Below are 22,305 nucleotides of genomic sequence, written 5' to 3' on the forward strand. Positions count from 1 at the left end.
ATTTATAAAATGAGCATAATAGCACCTTCTTCATAGGGTTGAGATGACTGTATGGACACAGGTAAAGGCCTATCTTACATGTTCTCACTACTCACAAAAAATGGTAACTGAGGTAATGGGTTGGTTAACCTTATTATAATCATTTCACAATATATACTTACATCGAATCACCACATTTGACATCTTAAACTGACACGATGTTGTATGTTAACCATATCTCCATAAAGCTGGGGAAAAAAGGCCTAACATGTTTGGCCCACAGGTGATACACAATAAGCGTTATTGTCCACACAGTTTCAGTACAGCTGACCGATCCCTCCTGGTGAGAATACTCACAAATTTAACTCTCCTTAAGGGAGTGTGAGGCTTCACTTCAGCAGGAACTCACCTCATGTCATGCTTATTAAATAAGCACTGATTATGGCCAGGTAATCCTTGTGATCCAAAGACAATGGCATGACCTCTAGGAGTGACAAAAATGATGTAAATATAAAAATATAAGTGCCATGCTAAGTCAAATCGATAATCCGTGAAGGAATGAGAAGTTCTACCTGTAGATTTGAGGCAGATCTGTACCATCTCACCCCACCTCCCGGGGGGAAAAAAAAAGCACAGGCAAATTCCAAACTCCAGAGCCACCTTCCAGAATCAGACCTGAGGAAGTGTCCTTCAGTACTCAGCCTGCTCTTCGTAAAACCACCCGCTCTGGCTCCCTCCCCCTTGACATGTGTGCCATTCGGAAAGACTAACACTAACCTAACAGGTCACTGGCCACAGTGGAGACTTCTTTTGGTTTACACTTTTCAGAGACCATGCTTTCTGAAACGAGGTAAAACAGAAAACGAATTCTGCGAAGTTGCACTTGTGCTCAAGTCTCGTAGCTTTCTAATGGGAGCGTGAAAAGCAAGTTTCTAAAACTGAGGGCTAAGCCCTCAGTACTTCCTTCTCTACTTATGGCTAAATTAGGGACTGAGTCCAAACAGCTTGGTTCACAGGTGGGGAAGACGCAGTCCAGAGAAGCCAGCAGGTAGGGTCCCACAGCCAACAGCAGAGACAGGCTGCATTCAACTTCTCGACCTCCTCTGCGGGGCTGTGTGAGCTCCAAGGCCACGCAGAGGGCAGACAGTACTGAGCCAGGCAGCTCTCGGCGGGGCCTGCCCGCTAAGCGCACACGGAGGAAGCGGCTGGTACGTGTGAGATCTCAGGACCGATAACCTCGCCGACATCCATTGTCCAGATGGGGAATAAGAACGGATAATTTGCTCTTGACATTTATATACAGGAAACCACGGCTGCTCTTGATCAAAGTTCTAAAGATTCTAATAAAGTGTTCAGAAGTGGAACAATTCCTTTTAAAGGGAAAGTGATTCTTAGGACACTTGTCCTTTAACACAAATAAGAAAGGGTCAGTACGAGTAGACTACAGAGGCTACCTTTAAATATTAGAATGTGCTCATTATAATCATTTTCTTTTAAAGAATAATGAACTTGGCAGTTTGCTCTAAACACGGAGAACATAGACAATTGATACAATCCAACTTTATTTTAATTATAACAAGAATTTGCAAAAACTCATGACTCTATGCTATTTCTAGTATTTAAATAAAAACATTCCACATTTAGCACAAACAGCTTAAGCTAATGCATATATGGATTTGGATAAAGTCCTATGAACCAGACTATTCCTTTTGTATGTTTGAAAGAGAAGTGTGTTGCTATGCTGTTATAAAGTCATAGGATGAGGCCCTGGGGTCTTTGGGTGGGAGGCCGGTGGGTCAAGCGAGAACACATGGGGTTTGTCACTTCTGAGCTTTTAGCTCAGAGCAGACTGAGGGGGTGGCCAGCGGCTTGATGGGCAAAGCCAGTGCTTGGTCCATTCTAGTTTCTCTATAAACACCCTGAAGCTAACTTTTCGGATGTGCTCCTTTCTAACATTGAGAAAAGGCTTTTCTTGGCTGCCAGGAAGCAGGGAGCAGGCGGTGGTGAGTGATTATCTGGGAGCAGCCAGGCATAAGCTTCGAGGCTTTAGAAAACTGGGAGGGGGGACAGAGAGACAGATTCTTCTTCCTTTTGTGGACTGGGGAAGAGGGAACTTGGTGACATTTTCCTGAGTATGAAAGGAAGAATACAGGTTTGAGAGGTTGGTAATTGTACGTTAAAACAGAGAAACATCGATATTGAAAAAACAGCCAAGGGCATTGAAAACCCACGTTTATGTAAAATTATGATTTCTGAAACAACTATACTGAGTGATATTATAGGTCTGTACCTAATAAGACAGAGCACTAAAGTAATTACGTTAATTTTAACTTTTGAGGGTTCTTTTTAAAGCACCATTTAAAACTTACATATTCCCCAAAAAATTAAATATAGAAAAGTTGCTCTTAGGAGTGAGTCTGAGAATGCACAAGGAAACAACAGGGCCAGTTTTTTAACCTTCGGTTACTGATATGGAACACTGGATTCAAACCCATTTTGAGAATTTCCTACATCGCTCACTTTCAGGAAAACAAAGCAAAGAGTTTCATGGTAAATTTCTAGGCCTTGAAGGGCTACCTCTTTCCCTGACTGTGGTTACTGGCCGGATGACTTCTGAATTTTAAATTCATCATCCAAAAAGATAACGTATAGGATTTACAAGGGTTTTATTTTTTGAGAAAATTTCAGAAATGACCACAATTGTAACACATCCAAAAAAAAAAATCGCAACTAGTGTAACAATCTCTGAAAACTTGAAGTTTTAGATTTATTTTGCAACCAACTTCCAAACAAGAGAGAAGGAAAACAGGACGCGTGTAGAGGAGGGCGCCCGGCTCTAGGAGCTTGAAGCTTGCCTCGACACCTTCAGGGCAAGTCCCTTTGGACTCATTTCCTTGTCACGACAGCCGAGGCCGGATGATCAGAGTCACTCCTAGGGGCCTGCTCTCCAGCTCAAGGCCCGTCCCCGAGGGAGCAGCGCTGGGGGCCTGCGGCCTCATCGCTTGCTGGGGCGCTTCTCGTACTTCTCCTGGCTGCTGCGCTTTCTGTGCGGGGAGCGGCCGCCCGCGCCCCGGGCCTGGAGGCCGTGCTTGTAGGGGTGGCCTCTCTGCTGCTTCCGGCTCTCCTCTTTCTGGCTCTGGCTTTTCGCGGGTTCCTTGCTGCCCTCTTTTTGCTCGGGGTCTTGTTCTTTATGGGAGGGCAGCGTGTTCTTAATTGTGTTAATTAGAAATCTTTTATTTGTACCAGCGAGAGGACACTTCATCCTGGGGAGGGAAAAAAGAGAAAGAACCATCTCAAACCAAATAGCTCGCTCCCACGGGTCACGGGTTCGTGCGGAAGAACTCTGTCCGCAGAATCAAGTTTCTGCACGTGTTCAGCTTTCCTTGCATGCCACCTAGTGTAAACTCGGAGTACAAGGGGGAAAAGGCAAGACACTTGGAATTCCGGGGACTACCGACCTGGAAGTCCTCATGAATACCTCGCCCCTTTGTTCCTTGTTGGGACTCACTTTCCCACTGCTATGTAGGCGCAGGTACTGGCCTCAATGTGGAATCCCTTCGATTTTCACCTTGAATAATAAATGCCCGATTTGACTATCATCTGCATGTTGAGCTAAACTGATTGTGGCTTGTTTTTAATTACCAAAGAGTGAAAGTGAAGTCCCTCTCGGAGGAGCAAAAAAAAGTATCTCTTGCTGCATCTTGAATGCTGGGGCCAAATGCTCTACTCCAGAAATAAAAATTATCCAAAGAATCTATACAAATGCAATAATCACACTTTACCTTTAAAAGAATCTCTTACACTTTCGGTATCAGCCCTCTAGTTTGCTTCTGTTGGGGAGCGCTGCACGTAGGCCCAGCCTCTGGGGCAGATTCTGTGCAGTGTATATTTAAGCAGCTGCTGACTCAGTTCGCCCAAGAGACAGGACGTAACTAATTAAATTATTATTTTACATGCTTAGGTATATACTACAGTATTTGTTTCCTTTTCAAGTGCATGAAAGCTTCATTTTGGGGAAGAAAACCCCACACAGCTGAGAACCTGCGTATCTCCCTCAGCCTTCAGCTGTCTGTCACGTGATGGGCTATTTTAGGAGGATGCCGATCCTCAGAGTGGCTGGCTTTAAGCAAAAATGAATGTAGGATTGTATAATCTCCATCTTTGTGTCAAACTGTGATAAAAAAGAGAATCCCACACAATACTTCAAACTCAATCCACCCGCGCCTCACCGGAGTGATTTTAGTGTCTAGCACCCTATCAGTGAAATATGAGCAGACATCAGCCTCGGGCCACCTGCAAGGAGGTCAGACCAGCTCAAGCAACCAAAAATGGCATCAAATCTGGAAGTCAAAGGTGGAGAAAAAGAAAAGAAAATGTCTCCTGTAGCAAATAAGCAGTTCCCGCGCCTACACGGACAGAGAAAATACCTGTGAAGAATCGAAGGTGCCGTAGGCACTCGATGTGCAGTGCGTGCTTCATGCTCAGGCCAAGAAAAGTGACGAGGGAAAGAACTAGAACAAGGAGGAAAAGAAACGTAGAGAGAAAGGGCAGCGGAGTACAGCAGGAGCAGTGGGAACACTTAGAGGCGGGAGCGGCACTGGAGTTTGGTTCTGTTTTTCTCTTAGCGCTGGACTTTAGAAGCCACAGTGGATGAGACGAGGGCGAAGAAGAAAGGCAGTGACACAGATTTGATGTCCTGGGGCACAACACCACGTAGCTCCCTGGAGCCGCATGAGGCTTCAGTGAGCTTCCAGAAACAGCACACGGATAAGCGTGATGCTGGTCAGTGGTCCTAAGGCAGAGCCACCTGTGCGTCTGGGAGGCACATCGGCGGTAGGACGCCGCGCGCCATCAGGGATGCATTGATGACAGGCCGCCCTGCTCTGCCGTCAGTGGTGTCAGAAGCTCTCATGGACCTCAGGCACTGTTTTGGAGAGGAAACCTGAACGCCTGCAAACTCAGTCAAGAGTCAGAAGAGTACGACACACTGATGTCACCAAAGGGCGCGCTACGGCTGGTCAGCAGGACAACAGCGCCCCTCGGCGCGGAATGTTAACAAGCTAGTGGGCCCGCTTTGCCAACCGTGGCCCTGTGCTTAGCACAGGAGCAGACTCGTTTGTACGAGTAAATGGGCCACATGGGTCTCTTGGCTCTGCGAGGCTACGTATAGCCAGTTCCAGAGGCATTCTGGGGTCTTCTCCTTGGAGTGGGCCAGCTCAGTGCTGGTAAAACTGGTCAGTTCTTCTCTGGATTAGACAAATGAGGAAAGGCGAGTATTGCCAGATGGGACAACAATCAAAATAAAACTTTTGGTAACGCCTGGTGAATTCCACTCTACTTTGCGATCTTCCACGTAAGATCATCTTTACCACCATATGCTCGTCCGAGATGAACAAAGCTCCTCTGCTGGAGACACACAGAGCTCCTGCTGAGAGAGCGGGGGCCATGCTGGCAGGGACGCTCACTAGCTTCCAGTAGCCAGTGTGACCCACTGACTCAACACAGCCACCAAAAGAGCTGTTCAGAGAATGAGAGGACTTTCTAGAATCAAGCCACAAGAAAAGTGGCCTTTACATCTCTTTTTTTTAACCTTAGAGATGGGATTTTTAATGTTGGTTGTGCCGAAGAGTCTATTCCAGGTGTAGAGTCAAGGGCAGCTTGGAGAGAATGTGGTTTACGTGGTGGGGGAGGGGGTGCTGAGAGTGACTTCTCGGACATGCTTTAGAAATGACAGTAAGTGCTTATTTAGACTCATAATAAGTAAGGCAGGGCAATGAGATAGAGGGGTGGGTGCAAGGAGATGTGGAGGTATACGTAGTAAACGATTCTATAAAAGGAAATTATAAAATCTGCAGTGAAAATGTCACAGTATAAGGAGTCTCACAGTGCTGCTGACATTTAAGGAAATCCGCTGGGAGAGAACTGCTCTAGCCTTCAGTGTGGTAACTCATTTTGCTGAACCTCACAGCTGGTTGTTTCATTGCTACAAACTCATACAACATGGTACCGGCTGGGCTCACAGGCTCTGAAATCACACTACGTATCGGACTGAACTTTGGGCACGTTATATAGTCTCCCCATTGCCTCTTATCTGTTAAATGTGGGATAATAACAGTGACTATCTTAATGGTTGCAGATCAAATGAGTGAGTGCTTAGAATACTACTAATGTATAACAAGCACTTGGTACACGTTAGCTCTGGTTTATATCCTAGCTCTACTAATTAGTTGTGTGACCACGGGCAAGTTATTGAACTCCCCTGTGCATCAGCTTTCCCCATTTGTAAACAGAAGTAGTAGAGGTATCGACCTATTGGGAGGATTTATTGAGATACTGCATAAAGTACTTGGCACAGTACTTGGCACATGGTAAATCTTCAATAAATGTTACCGATGGGTCTATAATTTTTATCCAAGATTCCAAAATGCTAAAACCTTTGAAAATCAAGTTCTTTATATGATGCTGAAACTTGTTTGGCAGCAAAACCTGGCCTAACATGACACTGGGCTATTTATGTCTGGTCTTCATCCCATTTAGTGTAAGCATTCAACTGTGTGGGGGCAGAACTGGTAATGTGTTGAACGAGTACCCGGGGGGGGGGGGCGTTTGGAGTGCACACTGGATGTGCTCACATACCTTCCTAAAATGTGAAAATCTCTCAACTGAGAGACTTAGCAGGATTCGAGGGCTTTAAACAAGGGATTGTGGACCTATATTATTATTATCATTCACTCTCTCTTCATGAAAAAGAATATATACAGCACATCAGTTAATATAGCAGGGATTTCTCCTTGATAACAACTCAAGATAACATCCTAAAGTCTCAAATCACCTGGGATAAGAAGCTAATCAAGAACAGAGCAGGCTAGCTGATGTTTCCCAATGGAAAAAAAATAAAAACAAACAAAACCTGAGCCACCAAGAAAAAGTTAATGAGATTTTATAGAAATTTTCATACAAATGGTTAAGATTAAAACGTTTTGGTACTTTGGGGGACCTGGGTGGCTCAGTCAGTTAAGCTTCTGATTCTTGGTTTCGGCTCAGGTCCTCGTCTCATGGCTGGTGGGATGGAGCCCAGCGGCGGGCTCCCACTCAGCAGGAGCTGGATATTCTCTCCCTCTGCTCCTTCTCCTGCTCGTGCACTCTCTCTCTCTCAAATACATAAATAATCTTAAAAAATTTTTTTTGGTACTTCAAATGGTTAGACTTCTATACCTGGGAGTTTCACTTTCCAGGACAGCTCAAGCTTCCCCAGGGTCTCACCTCTGAGCTTGTAATTTGCATTTCCTAATACTGTGTAAGCTCTCTGAATGCTCTTCAGACATAACACTGAAGGGTGAGGTATGTAGGGGATTTCTGAAGCCTGTCCCAGTTTTAAAATTCTCTGCTCGTGTTCTGCATGTTAACCCTTTAGAAAATTACTCTCCTCTCATTCGTCCCATGAGAAAATTCATTTCTGGGGCACCTGGGTGGCTCAGTTGGTTGAACACCTGACTCTTGATTTTGGCTGGGATCATGGTCTCAGGATTGTAAGATCGAGCCCCACACTGGGCTCTGTGCTTGGCGAGGAGTCTGCTTGGGATTCTGTCTCCCTCTTCCTTTACCTCTCCCGGCCAAATAAATAAATAAATAAATAAAATCTAAAAAAAAAAAATTCATTTCATTGATTTCTGTCTTGTTTCTCAGCTCTTTCTTGGTGCCATTCCCCCCCATGCTTGAGATGACATGACAAGCCAGCATTAGGTACCCACCATCCCAGAGCTTTTCGTATCTGCACTGAGGTAACACCTGAGCCCTGGGGTGAGAGAACAGGCCGTGGCTGCTCGAGGTATCTACACCCTATAACGCCACTAGCTATGTCCCAAGACATGCTGCCAGGGTTGGGGACCAACGAGGCCACTGGACGGAGCGGCTGCTTCTCTGTCTGCAGCTCTGACCCACACAATGTCAGCTTTCTCACCCTGGCCAGCTGTTTTTATTTTTGGTTTTAGAAGGTACACTGGCTCATGTGGGAAGAGCTGATTTAAGGATACACGGATATAAAACCCTAAATACGATGAGCCGGTTACGACTGCATCAGGAGCGTACCCACGACAGCACTGTCAGACTTCGGGTCTGGCATCCTCACTCTGGCAAACTTTAAAAGTGAAGCGCTTTACTTCACTTCCAAAGCTGTCAGCCCAGAAGCTGTGAAGGCCTCTGCATGCCCCAGGAGAGGTGGGTTTCTGGAGACTCTGTCATTAGAGAGACTCGCGGACTGACTGAGGCTGGGATTGTAAACTTTTCATCTCTCTCTTTTTGTTTGGGCACACGATATAATGTGTACAAAATAAGGCGCTTCCTCTTTGCAGTTATCATATTTGATATAGGAAAAACAGTAGACTGTAAAACAAACTTAGAGAACAGAAAGGGGAAGAGATACGTAATTTTTTTTCTTTCTGATTTTAATAGTTTTTTTTTCTTTACTGCTGAAGGAAAGAAGTAGTAATATCTAGCACGCTACAGATTCAGACATGCCACTTTTTAAAAGAAGACGTTATTTATTTTAGAGAGAGAGGTGGGGGAGGGGCAGAGGGAGACAGAGAATCTCAAGCAGACTCTGGGCTGAGCTTGGAGCCTGACGTGGGGCTCAATCTCAGGACCTGAGCCGAAGAGTTGCACACTTAACTGACTGACCCACCCAGGTGCCCCAGACCTGGCACTTTTGGATTCTAAAACAGTTCCATGAGTATGACCCATCAGATAGTGGCATGCAATCACTAGCCAATGGGAATCGTAACACAGCTGACACTGACTTCCGGGAAGCAATTGCCCCATGCCATTACATTACTGATGTCACCTCGTTCCATTTCTCTAACCATCCAACACTTTATGGGTGGACAAGAGAAGAAGAAAAGCAACTTATCTGAGATCCCAAGCTAGTAGGATTGGAATCAGGGGGGTCTGATGCCAAGGTCCACCCTCCCAGCACCATCCCAGATCGCGAAGAAGGAGCAGAAAGAGACAAAGGCCCGCCATGGTGTAACCAGGTGGCCAATCACTAGAGCAGTGAGGCAAAGAAACCACAGGTGAAGAGCCGACAGGCTCTCCGTCCCGCACAGGCACCAAGAAGCACATCTGTACGCAGTGCCAAGTGGAGAGTTGCCGACACGGACAAGGCTAGGGCAAAGGCAGAGAACTCCCTAAACGCACTTGATCTTGAGATTTGTGAAGTACAACAGGCACTGGGAAATTATGGTTCTTATATTTACGGTGAGGGAAACAGAGGCCTTGGGATCGTGGGAACAAGTTTCCAATTCACTCCTTTATTCCACAGCCACACTCACTCCCACACCGGCAAGCAGCACTTTCTCTTCCATTCTGTGCATTCCTTTGCACCGTCATGGATGTGAGTACAAAATAACGCCCGTAGAAAGAAGCACGACTACACCCTGAACTCTCCAAGAAACAAGGGTAAGGTAATGTTTTTAATCTTGCTGCTGTGGATGATGACAACTCATTTTGTTGCTTAATGCTGCCACAACCACCACAACCACCCATGGTGCTTACAGTTTATAACCTGACAATCAAATGCCGCAGCATGTGGCCACCTGAGAAATTCTTCTCTAGTGTGACAACCGCCATTACCGGACTGTTAATCCTTCGTTACTCTGTGGACAACAGTCCTGACGCCCAAGGTAGGTTTTCAGTGTACTCGGGCCCCAACGCTATACCCAAAAGTAATGGGCAAGAGTTGACATGTTTGTACATATATACTTAGACTATTTACTGATTTTTATAAAAATCTGAGAGTCTTGCGTATGTAAGGCATTAGGCTGGGTCCTGCAGCGAAGAGGAATCCCAGGCTATCTGCCCCTTATTTGCGCTCTTTAGCAGACCACCAAGAGGATCAGAGGAGGCAGATCTGTGAATGGTGGTGTCCTGGAATAGACGACAAGGCTGTTGTCCTCGGCCTCCTGCTCCCTTAGCTGCACATGCTATTTCCATAGCGATATGATCCGGTGCTAACACACGCAGGGCTCTCTGATTCACTTTCATAACTGGACCTGAAAGGCATGTGGGAAGCTGGGGGCAGGCAGCACTGACGTGCCTGCGTGCTGTTGGACAGTGCCACACCGAAGAGAGGTGGTGTAGGACAGGAGCATTAAGTTGGGGACGAGAAAGCAAAGGATGATCCGTTCATCAGCAATTAGCTAGCTGGGGCCTTAGGAAACCCTTTTGGGCCCCATGTTCTTTAGGTATAGAGTACAGGCTTTGGATCTCTGGGGCCCTGACATACTACCAAGAGCCTCGTCCATGAGTCACTCTGAAATGGGAGCCCTTCCTTCCTCACCTGCTGGCTCCAGTACGCTGCGCTGTGCTCACCCGCTCACTTGTCCATATCCACCAACGGATTAACAACTTGAAGGCCAGGACAGGGAGTCTTCTTCACTGCTGCCCGAGCCTGGCCTCTTAATAAACCTACTGGTGCTCAGTCAAATGAATTAAAAAAAAGAAAAAATGCCTGCACGAAGACTCGAGAAATACCCAACAAGCTGATGACATACAATGGAAGAACGATGTAGATGATTTTTCCCCTTATCACCAGAGTGACCACCACACCAATAGAAAAGCACCCAAAATGCCATTTTCCTTAAGACTGGGTTAAAAAAACTGAAGAATCATTTTCTGTCAAACTCCATCTTTGTAACTTTTTGTACCAGAATATAAGCCTTTTCAAGTATAAGGCTGAGGTTCTGCAAGCACTGGACTCAAAGATTACATTGGGCTACAGATCAGCTGATGTGAATGTGACTAGAATAAAAACAGCTTTGTGGACAATGAAGCTGGGCGAATTTCTGAAATTTGTGCTTATAAATTCCTTTATGTTGACTAAAAGGAAGTCATCTGGGCCCATATTTCAGCTTTCTTGAGGCCTCTGTCAAGAACAGCTTCTGAAGAGATTCTTTTGCTGAAATACATCCACGGCAGTACAGAGCACCAAATGGTCTCTTTCTTTATAAAATAAAAAATGGCATTCCGTGGTATTTTCTTGAGTTCAGCAATCTCTTTCTGGCAATGGCTCAACTACCTCACTAAGATCTTTTCATGGAATATCCAAGAGGAAAGAAAATGGCACTCTAGTTCTATTTTAAGCTTTAAAACAAATATAAAGGTCTTCTAGGTGCTTAGAAAAACAGACCATGGCCCACTAGGAAGCAACTGATTGTCTACTCCGTTAAGATCTGTCCAAGAAGGTGTGTTGACAGGGACGGAACTTGGGACTCCCGTGGCTGGGCGACCGGCTCCCCAAGTGCTATGGAACTGTCTGCCCCTGGGAGAGGGGGGAATGCTCTGAATTCTGCAGAGCAGGTCAGTCTCATTCTTTGTAATATAAAGGGATTGCTACGGTGGTTTCCAAATTTGTGTGCGCTTTAGAATCACCTGGGTATCTTTTGAAAATCCCAAAGCTCAGGCCATACCCAAATGAATAATCTTTGATGGTGGGACACAGATATGAGTATTTTGGGAAGCTTCCCAGATGATTTCAAATGTGCAGGTAAGTTTGGGAACCACTGGATTAGTAGTTGAAAGTTTTTATTTACACACACTCACACACACACACACACACACACACACACACAAACATATGGAAAACCAGTTATTCTCCCAAGATGAGCACGACGGGGAAGATGTTCTTTGTCTCAGCATCAGGGAGCAGAAGCAAGTCACGGCCGTCCTTCGCCAGATCTGTTGGCATAGCCCGTATCTGGCAGGGTGTCCTGAACCAGAAGCTGCCTCAAGGAAGAGTACCTGGTGAATGTTTGAACTGCAAGTGAACTAGCTGGTTATTCAGATGTGAGAGAGCCTGTCGCTTCGAGGAAAATAACTCACAGTTTTCACTGGCAATGATGAAACTGGAGTTTTCAAGTGGAAGAAAATTAGGCGTTTGGAAAACTGTGTACTTGACAAGTTCCCAACATTGAAAAGACTTTGCTGATGAGAGCAGCGGTGAGGAGGATGACTCAGTGAACCAACATTTTTGAGGTGACCAATGTATGACGTTACCAAATCATGTATGAGGAGAAATCCAGTCAAAGTGCAAGGTAAATGAAGGGATTGTATTATAACAGAACATGAAAAGTCTACATTATTGAAAAGAACGTTAAGAAGCTACCACTCGTTGAGGTTATTTGTAAAGTTTTAAAGAAGGATTAAAGAATACCATAATTTTCTGGAAAGACTATTGAACTACTTCTTCCTTTTCCAAATATATATTGGTGTGAGGTTGGATTTTCTTCGTATACTTCAATCAAAACAACGGACTGCAGAAGCATACATGCAATTCCAGGTGTCTTTTATAAGCCAGGCATGAAGGAGGTTTGCAAAGATATTAAACCATATCGCTTTAACGCAGTATTTTTTCCCACAAATACAGTTATTTTTATAAAAGGTATATTATTTCCTTTAACATGTAATAGGCTTATTATTTTTAAATGTATTAATAAATAAATCCTTTAAAATTGCTCAATTTTAATTTCAAATACAGTAAATACTGATGATAATCCACATAAAAAAGGTTCTCTGTGGTCGCCAATAGTTTTTAAGAGTGTAAAGGACACTAAAACCAAAAAATCGGAGGACCGCCATTACAAGACAATTGAGAAAAATAGCCATGTCAGCAGGAGTTCTTATCCTGTAGACTAATGGGAACTTGGAAGTTTCACATCCTGTTCTCCCAGGATCCACCTCTTCTAAGTCTGGAATGTTTTACTTGGTCTGCCATCTTTTACTACCTTTTCAACATGCTTCTCCGGAGCTCCTTCATGGGAAGAGGCTGCCAGTTGTCCCCAAATATCCGTTCTTTCTTTCTTCTATAGTAAAAGAACCCCAGATTTTTGTCTGGCACATGACTTCCTGGGGAAAAAAAGACTGACTTCCTGACCTTATAGCTGAGCTGGGTGAAGACATGAAACGAAATTCTGACCAATGGCGTGTATGTAGAAATGGTGTGCGCAACTTCTGGGCAGTGCCCTTAGAGGGAGGGGGGCGCGCGCCATCCTTCTCCTTTTCTTCCCTTCTGCTAATTGAAATGGGGATTGAATGGCTGCCACCACACTGGACCACGTGGAAAAGAATCACACCCTATGGCTGGGAGATGTGGAAAACCGGGAGAAACCGGGGTCCTTGACAACTTTGTGCAACAGCCGACCTTGCTGATATAATGCCCAATGAGCACATCAGTACTCCCACAAACGTCAAGATGACCCGTGCATGTGGTAACTCTCTGCAGGGGAAACAGAGCTGACACTGATACACTAGTTCTTTCGCTATCAGAAAGTTCTCCTAAGCCAGTAAGTGGCAGAAAGATTGTCAGGATAAATGACTTCCATCCGGGGAGCTGCCTAGAAGCAACTGATCTCCCTGAACACTCCTAACACAGCAAGAACCCTGACTGACATTTTCTTATTCACTTGTCAAGCCATGAATTCATGATTGAGCTCTACACTGATTCTTTCACACGCGGTACTGGGTTGGGCCAGTGGCTGTAGTCAGCCTGATCACAGCCCTGCCTTACACTGAACGCCAAAGCAGCCTGCCCCTGACCCAGTTTGTACTGACGTGATTCACTTGAGCAGAGGCGCACGTATCCCTGTAAAGGACAGAGGAGGGCTGGAACGAAGGTAAGAGCAGATCTGACTAACACTGATGGACTGCTGCATGATGGGAATCATGCCGAATGTTTGCATACATCTTATCTCACCAAATTTGTGTAACTATCCTTCCAGGAGGTGGGTATTTTCTTGGATCTAAGATGATTGCCTATGTTACATACAGATTGACTCGCACTGGATTATTTCATTTTATGTCACTTCATCCATAAATATATCAGAATGAATTTCTGAAAGAAAACATCTTGAAAAAATGAAGTTAACAGCAAAACCCTTATCACACTTAAAAAATCCACATTAATTCAAAAAATCCACATGAATTAATATCATCAAATAACCCCATTGTTTCATAAATGTCTTTTTATAGTTAGTTTGGATAAGGATCCAAATAAAGTATATATTTTATTTGATGTGTCTCAAATCGATTAATTCGTAGGCTACCCCTCCTTCTTTTCTCTGGAATTTGTTAAAGAAACTGGGTTGTTTGTCCTGCAGAGTTCCCCACATACTGGACTTTGTGACTTGCGGTCAGGTAACGTGTTCCTCCGCCCTCGGTACTCCCTGCGAACTGTAGTTCTCGCTGGAGATCTGATCAGATTTGGGTTCAATCTTTTGACAAGGATGTCTCCTAAATGGTGCCATGCTCTTCCTACTGCATGTTTCCGTGGCACAAAGATGGGTCAGTGAGCTCAGGTGTGGTTCAGTCTGACCTGGCCCAGATCGGTCCCCAGCAGCTACTCATCTGGTCAGGTTAGCGGCCAGGGACCTTTGCCGAGGACCAGTGTGTCCTCGGGGATTGCAAATGAGGACACTCTTTTTATTTTGACATCGGGTTTGCGAGGTATAATTCACACAGAATAAAATTTATCCTTTTTAAGCAACAGTGTGAAGAGTTTTGATAACTGTACAAAGTCATGTAATCACATCAATCAAGATGTAGACTGTTTCTGTCACCCGCAGAGTTCTGCAGTAAATCCCTTCCTTCTGTCCCCATTTCCTGGCAACGAGTGATCTGCTTTCTGTCTCTACAGTTCTGGGTTTTCTAGAATGCCCACATAAGTGGAATCTGACACCGTGCAGGGTTCTGTGTCTGGCTTCCTTTCCTTAGCAGGGTGTCCCTGAGATTCATCCGCGCAGTGTGTCTGCTTCTGTCCCTATGGAGTAGCACTGAATGTATGGCTAGAACCTCAATTTGTTTACACATTCCTCAGTTAGTGGACATTTGGGCTGTTTCCAGTTTTGAGCTATAATGAATAAAAGTGCTATGCATGTTACTGTGCACATTTTTGTGTGGGCTTCAGTTTTCAATTCTCTGGTAATTGGTTAGAAGAACTCTCTATGGTGAATGCATAAACAGCCAGGTAATTTTCAAAATGGCTGTACAATGTTCATTTCTGCCAACAATATGTGAGCGTTCTAATCGTTCTACATCCTTATCCTTATTTGGTACTGTCAGTCTTTTTTAATTTTAGATATTTTAGTGCACGTATAGTGGTAACTAACTATGGTTTTAATTTGCCTGTTCCTGATAACTAATGTTTTGAGCATCTCTTCATATGCGGATGGGCCAATCCAGTATCATTTTCAGTGAAGTGTTTGTTCAAATCTTTTGTCCGTTTCTAAATCAGATTGTTTGTTTTCTTATTGAGTTGCTAAGGTTTCAAATGAATGATCTTCTTCTGTAGTCCTTGTACATTTAATAGACACAGTTTTACAGGGAAGTTTTCTTTCAATAATTATTGGGTAACCCTGAGGTATAATTTGTACAGGGAACAGGATCGATGTTTTATTCTTATCTATTTACCAATTTTATGAATAATGACTTGGTTCCACAGCATTCTCCAAAAGGGACCATTAAGCTTCTTGCTGTGATTATCATTATGACTTTATGGATTTCAACATGTTTTAGGTATCTCAATCAGTATAGCTTCATTCTTCTTGGTGATCAAATTATCCCAGCTGATGGGAGGCCTTTCAGGTTGTTTCCTAAATCTTTCTTACATCACTTTCTGGCTCCTCTAACATTTCCTGCCTGTGTATTAAAAGTTTGGTCTTACCACAGAGAGGTCTAGCTTCTGGGAGGTAATCTCAGTTCTGGGAGGTAATGTCACATCTGACAGAAATGTCTTTGTTTAGGATAGAAGAGTAAGAGTTGACCACCCCCCCCCCCAAAAAAAAAAACTCCCAGCCATGTGATTTAGAGTGGGAGCTTTGGGTCATATGGTCTTGGTCAACCTGGAGACTGAGATCAACCATGTGAACGATCAAACAGTCATGCCTAAATAATGGAATCCCAATAAAAACTTTGAATGCCAAGGCCTGGGTGAGCTTCCCTGATAAGCTGGGTGGGTAACATGTCCTGACTCCACCAGGAGAGGACAACAGAAGCTTCATGTTGAAACCCTCTCAGACAATGCCCTTTATGCCTCTTACTGTGGTTGATTTTAGTCTGTATCCTTTCCCCGTAATAAACTGTAACTGTTAGTATCATAGTGTTCTGTGACTTGTATGAATTTGTCAGTGACTTAAGGAAGCTGAGAGTACTTTTGGGAACTTCCTGAATTTGCAGTTAGTGTAAGAAGTGAGGGCAGTCCTGGGGACTATGACCTCTAACCTGCTGTTTGGTGAACTCCAGGCACTGCCTCGGATCTGCAGTCAGTTATTTTTCTAAGGTTCTTGGTCCTCTTTCAGTGAGAAACGGTATTTATATTTCACAATCTGGATGCCAGGGGCACTCACTGCTACTGAGTGGGTGGTCATCATTTCTAGCACTTTTCCATGAACAAAGCTGGAAAAAGCTTTTCTTTTTCTTTCTTTCTTTTCTTTTTTTTTTTAAAGAGAAAATCTAGCATGGCTTTGTACTGTTATTTCCAATTCAAATTTAGGATTATAGGTTTTTACTTTGAGTTTATATCTGTATCTCTTTGACACTGGAGATCTGGGTATTTATAACAAATAAATATTTACTTTGCTTTATCCTGTTATATAATAGTTCCAGAAAAACATCAGTATTGTTGACAATATGATGATTGAAAACAATTTAAGATTTTTTGGTAGTTCTTTTGTTTTTTGTTTTTTTTTTAAAGATTTTATTTATTTATTTGACAGAGATAGAGACAGCCAGCGAGAGGGAACACAAGCAGGGGGAGTGGGAGAGGAAGAAGCAGGCTCATAATGGAGGAGCCTGATGTGGGGCTCGATTCCATAACGCCGGGATCACGCCCTGAGCCGAAGGCAGACGCTTAACCGCTGTGCCACCCAGGAGCCCCTGGTAGTTCTTTTGGATATAGAGTCAAATTTCAGATCACATGAAGGCGTTCCTCTATGTGTGGCTAAGCCATCCACTAAATGGCTCTCTAGGTCTATTTGCTTTATTTTGCTTGATTTTTAAGGATTGCCTTTTTCCTCTATTTATTTAACTTTGTTTTATATTATGTAAACCATGTGCATGGTTCTAAGAGTCAAAGCTACAGAATGAGGTACATTCTGAAGCCTAGTTTCTACTCCTATTTCATTTTTACATCTCACTCTTTTTAATCACCCACAATCCTCCACTGTAGTGGGGTCTACATTTTAGATAAAAGATCTAAAATCAGCATATTTATTGAATGCATGTGTTATTGTTAAAGTAAAGCTTAAAAATGCTTAAGATTAAATTCTTAAGGTTAAATTCTTCCTTTGTTCTTAAACTTTAAGTCTTAGAGCTGTTTTGTATATAGAAACTGCAAAGGCAAACTTTAGTTCTACGCAGCTGAACTGACACATAATCAAAATACTTACAAGTAGAATTTTAAAAAGAAATTTCAATTTACCAAGGACTATAATGAAAACGGAGATCCTCAAACAACGGACACTGCTATATCACTCTTACACGGTGCCAATGGGCAGTCATATTGAATGTTTCCTGGGGGTTTGTGAACAAAGCGATGACAGCGCCTTAAGACCTACTCTCCTGTCCACACCTCCTGCCCTCTTCTTCGTGGTCTCAGAGCCCCCCAGGTCTTAGAGCCCCCTAATCCAGGCCGTCAGCAGAGCTCCCACTCTCCTGCTCCCCTTTGGGTTGATTTCTTCCACAGCCACAGTCTTATATTCCCACCATCTGCTAAAGATTTACATATCCACATCCCCATACAAGACTTTCTCTTTAATATTGTTTAAAGGAAGATTACTCAAGAACTTACCAACCCATAGGTCCCATTGTTTCTGCTCTCGTTTTCCCACGTTGTGCCTCTTTAAGCAGCTCTTCAATTGCTTTCCTGATGGGGAGAAAAAGAGATTTGAGAGGTAGACACTATCCTAAATTCTGAAAAATCAGTTCTTTCCACATATATGACCTTGCAGAATGAACAGTTTTCGAAGCATAAAATTTCAAAAGTGGGGAGAAATTTCCAAAATTTAAAAAACATGGTTGATAGTTTTGAACATATGAATAACATTAAAAAGAAACTTTTTATATGAAGGGGAAAAACACTGAAAACTGAAGACAAAATGACAAGCTATATCCATATTTAAATGCTAAATGCATTATTATTCTAAGAAATAATAATGAACCCAACAAGGATAAGTATGCTTTTGCCCCTTACTGAGTGAGAGAGAAATGAACACTCTTTGCTCTATTAATGGGGACTGGAGCTGATATATAACATTTCTGGAGGACAATTTGGCAACATGATAAACAGCCTTCAAAATAATATATACCTGTTGACCTAAAAATTCTACTTTATCTTAAGAACATGGGCACAGTGTGTATTGGATAATTGGCGGGGGAGGGGGGGCGTGGACACACAGAGGGAGAGGGAGAAGCAGACTCCCTGCTGGGCAGGGAGCAGGGAACCTGATGCAGGGCTTCACCCCAGGACACTGAGACCATGACCTGAGCCAAAGGCAGACGCTCAACCGCTCAAGCGACTGAGCCACCCAGGCGCCCCTGGATAATTTTTATTTCAAATTTATTTGCACGTATATATTACATAGGAAACCATTTGGAGGGGTGTTATCATGATGGTAAGATGAGTTTCTGGGTTATTAAAAAATTTTTTTTGTTTGCTTTTCTGTGTTTCCTATCTTTTCTAGAGTGAATCTATGTTATTTGTACAATTTTTAGAAAGATATTGGGGAAAAAACTCCAGAAAATGTACTTATTAACCATATTCTGAGATTTTACTATGTCTAAGATACTGTGCAAGGTGCTATGGATAGTAAATAGGAAGATGATCATTCCTGACTTTACCATTACTTATGTTACAGAAGTACGAAAGTTAAGAAAAGAAAGGTATAAAGTTGGAAACAAATACAGTTCAAAGACAGAACTATGCATCTAATCACAAAATTTTGAAACTGGTAATTATACATTGATTCTATATAAAAAAATTTAATTACGCTATTATATCACTACTATGGATACAATTTACATAATCCTCAAATGATGTGAACATTCTATGAATATTTTACAGTGATTCTTATTTTATAAAAGCACATAGCTTAAAAAAGCAAATATTATTTTTAAAAAACTTATAATAAAATACAGCAGTCCTCTGCATTATCCTTCTCTACCCACATCCAATTTCAACCTTTAAAAAAAATCTGTTTCTCCTGGTATTTACCTCCATATTGCTATTAGTATGCTGTCAAACTATTTCACCACCTTCTTGATCTTCAACAAACCTATCTGGCTATTTTTGTATAATTTACATATTTTTAAATAAGCTCCCATTAACAGTGAGATCTTTAAAAAATGTCTTTTCAGCTTACTTAGCAGCTGACACTTTCTGCTCCATCCTGGAGAGCCCACTGGCCCAGGTCAGCAAAGAACCAAACACTGACCAACTTAGGTGCCCTCTGACCCCCTGCCTGGCCTTGTTCAGTCGGATTGTGTTTCACAGCCCAGACTCCTGGCATCGGGAATAGGTAAGCTCATCTGCTTAGCACATATCCTCTGTCGGGGAGGCAGACCCTCCCCTGCCCCACGGTCCCTCTAGCTGGACTTAGAGCCAAACTGACAGAAGACCGATTAACAGGAAAAAATCAGATTCAATACTGTACATAAGGGGATTCCACACAGACATGAAATTTCAAAGACAGTGAGGCAACGTGAAGCTTATATGAGGCTAAGGAGAGACGTGGGGCCTGAGGATACAAAGGGGAGGAAGACCATTAGCAGGAAGGTGAGAGGAGAGAAAAATAAGGTTGCTCTATTATGCAGATCAGTTTCTTAGGTAAAGGGGAGTCTCTGTTAATAGCTCTCTTCCTGGTTCAGGCTTTCCTTTCAAAGTAAATTTAGGCAGTTGAAGGGAAGGTAGAGAGCTTTTCCTGCATCTGCTGGGTCTTGATGAACTCAAAATCATCTTTATGCCAAGTGGCCCATCTTGGGGCAGCCTGCCCTTGGCCCCTACATGTCCTTTCTCCCATCTCTTTACAATAATAGTAATACATCCTATTGATGTGATCTGAAGGCTTTGTCTCATCCCGTATTTCATGAAAAATGTATCCTATCTAGCTCCGAAGATCCTTTTTCACCCTCACAGACGTAAGTTAAAAAATCAAAGGGTAAAAATATTCCAAATACACCTACTCCCCCTCCCCATCAGGAAGGGTGGCCGTTTCTAAACGAAAACAGGAATCCATCACACTTAGATCCACATGTACTTACATCTCTCTTCCTGACAACAGAAAGTTAAAAAATCTTAAGGGAAAAAGCTTGTTTGGGCAGTTCTCCAATTACGAACAAACTGTCTATCAGTCACATATAAGCTAGAATGCGTTTTCCCATAAAATCCATGTTACAATGTTTATCTAGCTCTCTTGGACCAGCCCGAAAAGCCCGTCTGTGTCCTAGTACAGCTGAAATGCGGCACATCTGCAGAAAACAATACTCAGTCCAGGACCTTGCAGAGATCCCGAGCCCATATTCTAGGCACCTTCAAGAGTTTGACGTTGATTTTTTTTTTTTTTTTTTTTTGACAGAGAAAGCAAGCACAAGCAGGGGGAGCGAGAGAGCGAAGCAGGTTCCCCACAGACTCTCAGGAGCCTGGGACCATGACCCCAGCCCAAGGCAGATGCCCAACTGACGCAGGTGCCCCAGAAGTTGATTTCTATATAGTTTTGACTTCATGTAAAGCTATCTCCAGCACTGTCCTTAACTTCATCTGCCATGATTTCAGAGATCTGACTTACAATCACAACCAAAGAGAAAAGAAGGTATGGGTATGAGAAAGGCTGCGGGGGTAGAAGTAATTCACTTGTGACAGAAGACCGGGGTGGGGGGGGGCATGCTCAGTCTCCAGCAAGCATGGGAGATGGGCCCCCACTGCCCAGGCTGGGCTGTAACCACACTTGGTATTTGTAATTGGTTTAGCTGGCATGGAGCTTTATCTTTGGCCAAGTTCTGCTCTGCCGGAACAGGACAACATGGTTATGGCAACTAGTTTACAGATAAGGAAAGCGGTACCCTGCCTAACTTGCCCAAGGCTGCACTGCTGTGATCCTGAAGGAGGAGTAGGGGAGAAGGGACAGGGGAGGAAAAGAGGGGGTAGGGGAGGGGAACAGGATGTAGGAAAGGGGGAGAGGGGATAAGGGGGCAGGCGAAGGGAAGAGGGAACAGGGGAAGGGGAGAGAGGATAAGGGGGCACAGGAGGGGGACACAGAGCAGGGGAAGGGGAGAGGGGGCACGGGAGGGGAAGGAAGGTAGAGGAGAGAGAAGAATCCAACACACAACACACCCCCGGCACATGTTTAAGGCTACATATCCTCTGATCTTCCTGTTCTGCCACGTATCTTCTCCACAAACGTTTGCACGGCAAGTCCTGAGGCATCCTTTCCCCTTTATCATTAAAGACAAAAAATAAAATCAATGAGAGGAGGGAGGCCGCTGTGCCTGCACTCACTCGTCTGCACTCACTGGGAGAACCAGAGAGGCGGAGGAAGGAAGGACTGCGCTCTATTTTCTCCTAAGAATGTTGAGCATTTGTTACCACCTCCCACCCCAAATTCTCCTGCCCGTGCTCTGACTGCAGGGCTTTACTTCCAAAAGAACGATTCCTAGCAGTCGCATATTCTGCCTCAAAATAACAACACCATCTTCAAAATTCAGGGGAGAAGAATAGAAAGTCAGGTAGTTCTTCGGGGTTTGGGGTTTGGACTGTGGGCGCTGTTGTTTTTCCTGGAAGTCTTGCTAATGATTCTTCGGGAAGGAAGGAGCAGAGCCAGCTTCTACAGCACGTTACCCCAGAGGCCGAAATCATCAAAGATTATGAAACATCAACCTCAGGAAACAAGAGAGTTATTTAACAAGAGGATGAAACGGAAGCGTAAGCTGCATTAAAATACAGCAAAAGCAAACAGCAATATGGAAGCACTAAGTACACAGAGAGCTTGAGCAAGTGAACAATTATTCAGACACAAATTTAGTTCTGGGTAATTTTTATACTGAGATTCTTCCACATCCTAAAGGTTTCTTTGTAAAACAAGTTCATTACATTAGAATATACAGTTGGATGCAAACAAGAGGTCCAAGCAAGCCAGCTCGGCAAGCGGACCGTTCTCTGGGCACGGGGACCAACTGCAGAGGTTTTCAACCATCCACGTGTGGACGGTCTCCACCCAGTTTTCCATCCTGGCTGGGCTTCTGAGGCCTGCCTGTTCGTTCCATTAGCCAGCTGGTACATGCTTAAGGAAT

At 43.7% G+C, this 22,305-nt stretch overlaps 1 protein-coding gene across 1 annotated transcript; it reads right to left on the reverse strand.

Moving 5' to 3' along the window:
- Window positions 1–2,725: 2,725 nt before the first annotated feature.
- LOC123791954 (protein POLR1D-like) lies at window positions 2,726–17,887 on the reverse strand. Its single transcript, XM_045797055.2, has 2 exons — window positions 17,813–17,887; window positions 2,726–3,242 (listed from the first exon to the last, which is right to left on the reverse strand). Exons 1-2 carry the CDS (start codon window positions 17,827–17,829, stop codon window positions 2,975–2,977), a joined length of 285 nt encoding a protein of 94 aa, XP_045653011.2. The 5' UTR covers window positions 17,830–17,887; the 3' UTR covers window positions 2,726–2,974.
- Window positions 17,888–22,305: the final 4,418 nt, after the last annotated feature.

This window comes from Ursus americanus, chromosome 10 (genome assembly GCF_024610735.1).
Source record: "Ursus americanus isolate L20-20 chromosome 10, mUrsAme1.1.p, whole genome shotgun sequence".
Classification (NCBI taxonomy): domain Eukaryota; kingdom Metazoa; phylum Chordata; class Mammalia; order Carnivora; family Ursidae; genus Ursus; species Ursus americanus.